The following is a 10,000-nucleotide window of genomic DNA, read 5'->3' as shown; positions in this document are numbered from 1 at the left end:
TCGCTGTTTTTGCTCGCATGTATGCATCCTCAAGTGAAGGAAAATGAAAGAAACACGGAGAGACGAAGGTAGCCTACTTGATTTGCTAATGTTTTCTTCGATGACTGTCAATCAAATAATAAAACGTTTGAATTAACAATTTGAAGAGTATTTGGAGTTAGAGCAACAACAACAACAACAAAAAACGAATTGGCTTTAGATTGGATTAGTAGCTACTAGCCAACCAGAAGTAAGAGAAAAGGTATGTTATTGTTTATTGTTATTATTAGCTAGCTAGATAGCTATCCTTTTGGCTGTTGAATGCAAGAATGAATATATACTATAGTCCGCCACAGTGGACCTGTCATAATACCCATAAAACCTAGCGGTCAATCACGGAAATGGTTCCAACCGTCTACCCACCATTCATTGTTCACATAGTGAATCATACAAAACACTTTAAACCAAGTATGTGTTTTGGCTTACCTTGGAGTGATGTTTTGATAGCCGTGTAATTCTCTCTCTGGGACAAGGTGAGTTTTATCAACACATTCGCCTCAATTTACTCTCAAAATAATGCTAATAATAATGCTAATGTAATGCTAATTAGCAACAGAGAAGACCTCAGCAAGACTACAACTTCCTGCAGGAAGCTCCTGCGCGTCACCTCTAGCGGACACTGTCAACTACCGTCCACCAGCGAGATCAGAGACCCCGTGCCCGATCCATGATGAATCCATGTGCTGTATTGAAATGAATTGAATAAAGTCTTGAACATCTTTCATCTCCTTTCTCTGTCTTAGCCACTGACTATCTAGTTAGCAAGGCAGTAGATCAAAAATATTTTTCTGTTACTTAGCCTAGATAATTGTTTGTACGGTATGTCGACTTTGGTGTCTATTTTCAGACCTCATGGCATTTTTCAAGGATGAACATAATATCGCTCATCCATATATTTATATGTACATATTCTTATTCCATCCCTTTACTTAGATTTGTGTGTATTAGGTAGTTGATGGGGAATTGTTAGATTACTTGTTAGATTTTGCTGCACTGTCGGAACTAGAAGCGCAAGCATTTCGCTACAGTCACAACAACATCTGCTAAACACGTGTATGTGACCAATAACATGTGATTTTGTTTGATTTGATTTTGATTTGACCTTATATGAAGTAGTTCTACAAAATGAATGGTGGAAAAAAACGAGTAGAACAATTTCCGCTAGGTATTATGGGTATTGTGACTGTGGTACTCAATAACCCTTATGATACTAGATCACATGATTATGAAACTCAGGCTCTAGCTGGTTTACCGTTGCAAAAGGTCATATTTTTTCAGTTATGCACTACCTATCAGATTTATTTGTCGCCTTTCAAACAGGGGGGGGACTGGTGGGGCAGAGATCTTCGGCAAAATCAAGGAGGTTCCTGCAAAAATATTATTTGAAGGTGAGTAATAGGACAGAACATTCAGCATCTCCCAGAGGAATGTTTCACAGACTTTTTCCCCACTGAAATGCTAACACGTTCTAAAATCAAATTGCATTAGTCACATGAGCCGAATACAACAGGGGCTTACGAGCACCTAAACAACAATGTAGTTAAAAATAATACAGATAAGAATAAGAAATAAAAGTAACAAGTAATTGAAGAGCAGCAGTAAAATAACAATAGCGAGACTATATACAAGGGGGTACCGGTACAGAGTCAATGTGCGGGGGAAACAGTTAGTTGAGGTAAAATGTACATGTAGGTAGAGTTACTAAAATGACTATGCATAGATAATAACAGAGAGTAGCAGAAGAATAAAAGAGGGGTGTGGGGGGGGGGGTAATGCAAATAGTCTGGGTAGCCATTTGATTAGATGTTCAGGAGTCTTATGTCATGGGGGAAGAAGCTGTTTAGAAGCCTCTTGGACCTCGACTTGGCGCTCCGGGTACCGCTTGCGGTGCGGTAGCAGAGAGAACAGTCTATGACTAGGGTGGCTGGAGTCTTTGACAATTTTTAGGGCCTTCCTCTGACACTGCCTGGTATAGAGATCCTGGATGGCAGGAAGCTTGGCCCCAGTGATGTACTGGGCCGTATGCACTACCCTCTGTAGTGCCTTGCAGTCGGAGGCCGAGCAGTTGCCATACCAGGCAGTGATGCAACCAGTCAGGATGCTCTCGATGGTGCAGCTGTATAACCGTTTGAGGATCTGAGGACACATGTCAAATCTTTTCAGTCTCCTGAGGGGAAATAGGTTTTGTCGAGCCCTCTTCACGACTGTCTTGGTGTGCTTGGACCATGTTAGTTTGTTGGTGATGTGGACGCCAAGGAACTTGAAGCTTCCAACCTGCTCCTCTACAGCCCCATCGGTGAGAATGGTGAAACAGATCAGGGTGTGACACTAGGTAGATAGTCTACAGCTTATCACAAGATACTCTACCTCAGGCGAGCAAGATCTCGAGGATTCCTTAGATATCGTGCACTAGCTGATATTTACAAAAATACGTAGTCCGTCGCCCCTTGTCTTACCAGACGCCGCTGTTCTATCCTGTTCTATCCTGCGGTAAAGTCACGACTCCGTGAAGCATAAGATATTACAGTTTGGAATGTCCTGTTGGTAGTTTAATCTTCCGCGTAGGTCATGGAATGGATGGAAGGAAGTGGGGGTTTATTCGGTCGAATTCTCAGAAGGCAGGCCGCCCTCTGGCCCCTCTTTCTCTGCATCCTCTTCACGCAAATCACGGCGTTCTGGGCCTGTTCCCGAGGAAGCAGAATATCATTCCCGTCGGGTTCGTCAGACTCGTTAAAGGAATCACTTGTACGGCTGATTAGCTGTAATAGGTAAAGTATCTTCGAAAGTGAATTGAAGTGGAACCATTCTACCACTCTGCTCAAATCACCGTAGTACCCTACTCTCATCACCCCAATGGGAACCATCGACACGGCTGGCTAGCCTATCTTCAAACCATCGACATGGCTGGCTAGCCTATCTTCAAACCATCGACACGGCTGGCTAGCCTATCTTCAAACCATCGACACGGCTGGCTAGCCTATCTTCAAACCATCGACACGGCTGGCTAGCCTATCTTCAAACCATCGACACGGCTGGCTAGCCTATCTTCAAACCATCAACACGGCTGGCTAGCCTATCTTCAAACCATCAACACGGCTGGCTAGCCTATCTTCAAACCATCAACTCGGCTGGCTAGCCTATCTTCAAAGAAGTGTCCTCCAGAGCGTGAATGGAAGTAGAATAAACTCTGTTGTTCTGTTCAGGACTACACGACAAGTCACCTGACAGCGAACGACCAGCAGAGGAGAACAACAGAGAAACCCCTTTCGGACAATCAGAGCCTTACAAGCGTGCTGCGAAAAGGCCCAACCACCTTTCCAAGAAGGCCCTGTCCACCGAGAGAAAACCAAGGATTTTCACATAAATACATTGATGATTTCTTAATCCAAGCAAGCGGCGGTTTGTGTGCAAATTATAAGTGAGAGTAGTTTCTAAATGTTTCAACGTTAAGTGTCTCTGTCTCTCTCTCCATGTCTTTTGTAACAAGCAACCATGTTGTCAGTCCGCTAGGGAGCTTTTTTTAATGTATTAATTGTGTATGTTTATCCTGTGTTACCATTTAGTTATCTAGTAAATAAATAATTAAACCAATTTGTGTAGTACTGAATCATAAGTAAGGCTCGGGTTATCGCAGATGCATGGAGGTCACGACTGTTCAGAATGGTGATATGATATGAGGTTATGATTAATAAATTGACTGTTTATAGATGTGATAGGTAAAGACCTTTTAGAGTTTAACTAGGGAGATGGTAACTCTTTAAAGAACCGCTCTCGTGGTGCCCCAAATCCTAATGAGTTAATTGTTACATGATGCATTTAATTGGGTAACAATTATACCTGGTTAGTTGATTAGATAACAGTCATCAGATTATTGAAAGTAAAGTCACTACACAGTGGAGGCTGCTGAGGGGAAGACAGATCATAGTAATGGCTGGAATGGAGTCAATTGAATGGTTTCAACCACATGGAAACCACATGTTTGATACCATTCCATTGACTCCATTCCAGCCATTATTATGAGCCGTCCTCCAATCAGCAACCTCCGCTGATAGCTACACAATTCCTTTGCGTTTATGGTCTTTTGTGCTAAAGGTCCATCGCTGAGGAAGGCCTGCAGGATGGGAAGGACCATGAGGTCATGGACCTGTTGGAAGGAAGATGCTTTTGATGAGGAGCTACTTGATGAAGACGAGGACGAAGATATGAGACACACACACAGGACAGACGGATGAACATGGACTGGCAGAGAAGCAGCTGAACTGGCATCCCCCCCCCCCCCAACCCTCCTAGGTTGATGCTGCTGGTGGCTACTGTACTGCTGGTGGTGCATGTTGTAGAAATTCCCTAGCCTGGTCCCAGATCTGTTTAAGCTGTCATGCTAACTCCTGTCTGTCTGTCTGTCTGTCTGTCTGTCTGTCTGTCTGTCTGTTTCTGTCTGTCTGTCTGTCTGTCTGTCTGTCTGTCTGTCTGTCTGTCTGTCTGTCTGTCTGTCTGTCTGTCTGTCTGTCTGTCTGTCTCTGTCTGTCTGTCTGTCTGTCTGTCTGTCTGTCTGTCTGTCTGTCTGTTTCTGTCTGTCTGTCTGTCTGTCTGTCTGTCTGTCTCTGTATCTATGAATAGCGGAGTAGAGTTATATCTCTCCATACTCAATTCCGTCAACCAATATCTCCTGGACTGATGATTCTGTGTATTCAATTATTCGATGGTCATTTGGGATCAATAACTTGATTCTAATCAAGAGAAGTTGTTTGGGCCAAAGGAAATAACCCTGTTGTTACTACCTGGTTGTTGGCACATCCTCCAGTTACGAACACTGACACTGACACAAAAAGCTAAATTTTAACATCCCGTACAAAATAAACCACTAGTATTCACCAACACGCTTTAACCTGGGCTGTTATCGGCCACAAAAAGTTACATGATTTAAAGATGCACAATGCAGAAATCACTCTGCCATTTCCTGGTTGCTGAAATTCTAATAGTTCACCTAATTTCAGATTCTGTGACAAAGCAAGCTATTTTCAGCTGTTTGAAGCTGGTGTAGAATAACCGAAAAACAAATGATACACAAATTATATTTAAGAGCAGGAAGCATAGAAACAGAGCACATAGAACAGATCTATCGCTTTTGGACTTGACCGATCAGAAGAGTGACACATTGCAGCTTTAATGAATTAATAGACAGGATTTCATCTAGATTGGATCCTCTGTCTGTAACAAAGGGACTGAGTAGTGCTGTAGCTTAGACTAAAATCCCTGTCTGTCTGTCTGTCTGTCTGGTGTGGTAAAATAGCTACATATTAATTTCCAAAAACACAGCCAGGGTTTGGGTTTAATCCACTCACACATCTCCTTTATTTCTGTTGTACAGTGTTGTGAAGTAGGCTGATGTCACATTAAACATACACTGAAAAGATTATGAAAATTCAGAGGAAAAATGTGGACAAATTGTTCGATTTTTAGTAATTCGATGTGTTTTCAATTCATTTGCGTGTATGTTGGTTTCTTTTCCAAATTGAGAGATCGAGAGGGGGTGGGGGGGGGACCTATTATTATGACGTTGTACGGGGTAAACATTTGATCAGTTACATTTGAACAAAAATATATGCATCATTTAGCCTTCGCATCTCATTGGAAACACGTATCAAAAATAGGACAACGCATCTCTGGGGATGGTGAGCTAGCCTATTTTCTCTGGCGCGACTATCCCTCTGTCTGTTTGTGTTTGTGTGTCTGTGAGCTGAGGGCATCATTTTGCTTCCGTAACCTATCACCCAGATCTGTCGTTGTGCAGTCTCAGTGCAGAGCTGCAGACCGAGTTCAGGCGCTGTTGCCAGCTGTCGCGCTCGGCATTGCTCCACGACACGCACACACGTAACCACATCCGTACGGCGTGCATCCAACCACCCAATTCCATATCCAACTCCCCTTTCACTGGCAGACAGCAAGGCAGACCCGGTGGAGACGTCCACTTTACTCATTCTCCTAACGGGACACAACAGACTCCATCGCTCTAACGGTAAATATCATAATGGTTTATTTTTTTCTAAATAAGGTAGCAATACTTTTTTTTATATAACATATTGATGATGATAATGATGGTTTACTTTTCATCCATGTTTGGGGTATGTTTGTAGTCGGAGGGGATTTCCAAATCGTTCTGTGTTGCCAGGTAGGATAGGAGTTTTTTTGGCTTGAGTTCCATCAGTGTTGTTGTCAGATTTCTGTTTTCTTTTTACTATTACAACGTATGACTTCGGACTCATACGAACATTGAACAATTCTAAAGAAAAATTATACTACTTTTAATTTATTTTGTATATATTTTTAAATGAAGCGGAGATTACTATATGTCCATCTTCATCGCTCCGCCAGAAACTCGTGCCCGAACACTTCGTCACCAAGGGGTGTGTGCCCTGGAAAGCAGCTCTCAGCCAATGAGCGCTCTTCTCCTGCACAGAAGGACTGTTGTTTACTCGTGGAAGTGAGCTCCTATTAGACGAGACAGCTATACCTCCGGGCTCTTTGCTAGCCTATCAGCGCACTCCCCCACACATGACGCCTCTTAAAATCAAGTCTATGCTTTAAAATCATAAGAAATGCTGCCACAATGTAATCTATGGGATGTAATCCGTTAGATTTAAACATACATGGGATATTGTGCACCACTCAAACCACTCACGCGTCTACACACTGCACACAGATGGGTGCGTGCAGAAAAGGGGTGTGTTGTGATCTCTCACTACAGGATGATGTCATTGGGGTTGACTTTTGGCCTAGAGAGGTTTCATCTTCACAACATCACACCTTTTATTGTGTGGTAAAACTATAACTTCACATTCAGATGCTGATAATAAACATGTTTATTACCAGTCACTATGCAAATAAAACATTTTGGATTTCAAGACATTGTATATTGTTATTTATATACACACACAACAACAACAACAACATCACATTATTGCTGCTTTTCATCCAAAAGCATGGCGTTCATGCTTCTCCTTGAACTAGAACGATAGAAACGACATGATGTGACAGAGATAAATAGAGGTGTATTTTCAACCTCCTCTCTGTAGGGAATAGAGACTGTACAGGACTGTTGAGGACTGTTGAGGACTGTACAGTGCAGACCACCAGCACTACCAGCGGCAGCACCATGGCAACCAAGAGACCAGGGGAGAGGACCTCTCCGGCAGCCGGACCCACAGACACCAGGCAGTCTGGAGCAGAGATACAGGAGACACTGGTAAGGTAACCCATAACATGCAGAAGTTGAGTGATTAATAGATCCTTCTCAATTCTATTTTTTGTTGTTGTTGCTTTATTTTTTCAATTTTTTTATTATTTTTATTATTTTTATTTTACCCCTTTTTCTCCCCAATTTCGTGGTATCCAATTGTTGTAGTAGCTACTATCTTGTCTCATCGCTACAACTCCCGTACAGGCTCGGGAGAGACGAAGGTTGAAAGTCATGTGTCCTCCGATACACAACCCAACCAAGCCGCACTGCTTCTTAACACAGCGCGCATCCAACCCGGAAGCCAATGCGCCGGAGGAAACACCTTGCACCTGGTCACCTTGGCTAGCGCGCACTGCACCCGGCCCGCCACAGGAGTCGCGATGAGATTTAAACATACATGGGATATTGTGCACCACTCAAACCACTCACGCGTCTACACACTGCACACAGCTGCTGCACGGTAACACCCCTACCGACCAAGCCCTCCCTAACCCGGACGACGCTAGGCCAATTGTGCGTCGCCCCACGGACCTCCCGGTCGCAGCCGGTTATGACAGAGCCTGGGCGCGAACTGGGCGCGCACAGCTGGGCGCGCACAGCTGGCGCTGCAGTACAGCGCCCTTAACCACTGCGCCACCCGGGAGGCCTTGTTGTTGCTTTATAACTAATTATTTTCACAGTTTTACTGTACAGGTGTCATTGTCTCATCTATACCTTCCTCCCTCTCTGAGTCTCCCCCATATCTCAGCTCTGTTCCTGTGTCTGTCTGCAGGTATACATGCAGTGCTGTGGGCAGGAAGCCCCTAACATGACAGAGAGCAACGGCCATAGGAACATTATGAATAGGCACCATCAGGTACCGGTCTTCGTGCCCCGGGGGAGGACTGAGGCGGGCTGGACCCACCCTGCGGCTCCTCAGCAGACTACAACTCCCACAGTGCCCTCCTGCCCTGTGTCTGCCCCAGACAGGTAAGCTCTCTCTCTATGTGGTCATCCTTCAGCCTAAAGCTGACCTTCAACTTACAACGTCAACCGTTATCTTGGTACTCCTCAATGAATTCTCAGTTATTCACCTGCTCCTCCTCGTTGACTTGTCTCTGTAAGTGGAGAGACATCTGGGGCACCATCATACATCACTCAAAGCCCCAAATAAACCCCAACACATTTTCCATGTTATCCTCAATTTCCAGAGCCTAGAGTCAATACATTCTAAGTTTTTCATCTCCTCCTCTTCTTTGGGTTGTCTGTTGAGGTGGAGCTCCAAGATAAATCCATGTTGTAATCACTGTCCCCCTCTACTCAGTTTCCGGAGCCCAGGGTCGGTGGAGATGGATGAGATCATGGCAGCCATGGTTCTGACCAGTATGTCCTGCAGCCCTGTGGTCCAGAGCTCTCCTCAGGGTCAGAATGACCCTGTACCAGGTAAATTAGTCAATTAAGCTGATCCGGCTCTCTCTCTCTCTCTCTCTCTCTCTCTCTGTCTCTCTCTGTCTCTCTCTCTCTCTCTCTCTCTCTCTCTCTTGATAGTTGACAGATTGATTGTCGAAGGCTTGATAGTTGAGGGCTTGATATTTGACAGTTGAATCAGGTGTGTTAGTTCTGGGACAATTCAACTACACAGCTAGTCAGGAACCAGCAACAGAAGGTTCCCTCCTCTCTCTCTAACATGGTTATATAGTGACTATACTGACCACCATGCTGTCTCTAACATGGTTATATAGTGACTATACTGACCACCATGCTGTCTCTCTAACATGGTTATATAGTGACTATACTGACCACCATGCTGTCTCTAACATGGTTATATAGTGACTATACTGACCACCATGTTGTCTCTCTAACATGGTTATATAGTGACTATACTGACCACCATGCTGTCTCTAACATGGTTATATAGTGACTATACTGACCACCATGCTGTCTCTAACATGGTTATATAGTGACTATACTGACCACCATGCTGTCTCTCTAACATGGTTATATAGTGACTATACTGACCACCATGCTGTCTCTAACATGGTTATATAGTGACTATACTGACCACCATGTTGTCTCTCTAACATGGTTATATAGTGACTATACTGACCACCATGCTGTCTCTAACATGGTTATATAGTGACTATACTGACCACCATGCTGTCTCTAACATGGTTATATAGTGACTATACTGACCACCATGCTGTCTCTCTAACATGGTTATATAGTGACTATACTGACCACCATGCTGTCTCTAACATGGTTATATAGTGACTATACTGACCACCATGCTGTCTCTCTAACATGGTTATATAGTGACTATACTGACCACCATGCTGTCTCTAACATGGTTATATAGTGACTATACTGACCACCATGCTGTCTCTAACATGGTTATATAGTGACTATACTGACCACCATGTTGTCTCTCTAACATGGTTATATAGTGACTATACTGACCACCATGCTGTCTCTCTAACATGGTTATATAGTGACTATACTGACCACCATGCTGTCTCTAACATGGTTATATAGTGACTATACTGACCACCATGTTGTCTCTCTAACATGGTTATATAGTGACTATACTGACCACCATGCTGTCTCTCTAACATGGTTATATAGTAACTATACTGACCACCATGCTGTGTCCCTCTAGGTTCATCATCAGGGGGCGGAGACATGGAGTGTGGGGGCGGAGACATGGAGTGTGGGGGTGGGGATCTGTCTGACAGCGGCAGCAGTGGC

At 43.9% G+C, this 10,000-nt stretch overlaps 1 protein-coding gene across 10 annotated transcripts in view; it reads left to right on the top strand.

Moving 5' to 3' along the window:
* Nucleotides 1–5,573: 5,573 nt before the first annotated feature.
* The window catches only part of LOC110529286 (zinc finger protein 395), a 15,655-nt gene continuing 11,228 nt past the window's right edge, over nt 5,574–10,000 (top strand). For 2 of the 10 annotated variants that reach the window (XM_036984618.2, XM_036984616.2), the window contains exons 1-5: nt 5,574–6,055; nt 7,113–7,282; nt 8,049–8,245; nt 8,580–8,698; nt 9,912–10,000. The exon at nt 9,912–10,000 is cut by the window's right edge and continues 135 nt beyond it. In XM_036984618.2, the coding sequence (XP_036840513.2) occupies nt 7,193–7,282; nt 8,049–8,245; nt 8,580–8,698; nt 9,912–10,000 (495 nt within the window). In that variant the 5' untranslated portion in view covers nt 5,574–6,055; nt 7,113–7,192. Of the gene's footprint in view, nt 6,056–7,112; nt 7,283–7,480; nt 8,246–8,579; nt 8,699–9,911 lie in introns of all 10 variants that reach the window. The other 8 variants (XM_090242451.1, XM_036984617.2, XM_090242455.1 and 5 more) reach the window with 6 other exon arrangements.

Source organism: Oncorhynchus mykiss, chromosome 8 (genome assembly GCF_057628025.1).
Source record: "Oncorhynchus mykiss isolate SJ-2025 chromosome 8, ASM5762802v1, whole genome shotgun sequence".
NCBI lineage: Eukaryota > Metazoa > Chordata > Actinopteri > Salmoniformes > Salmonidae > Oncorhynchus > Oncorhynchus mykiss.
This window is presented reverse-complemented; position numbering and strand designations above follow the sequence as displayed.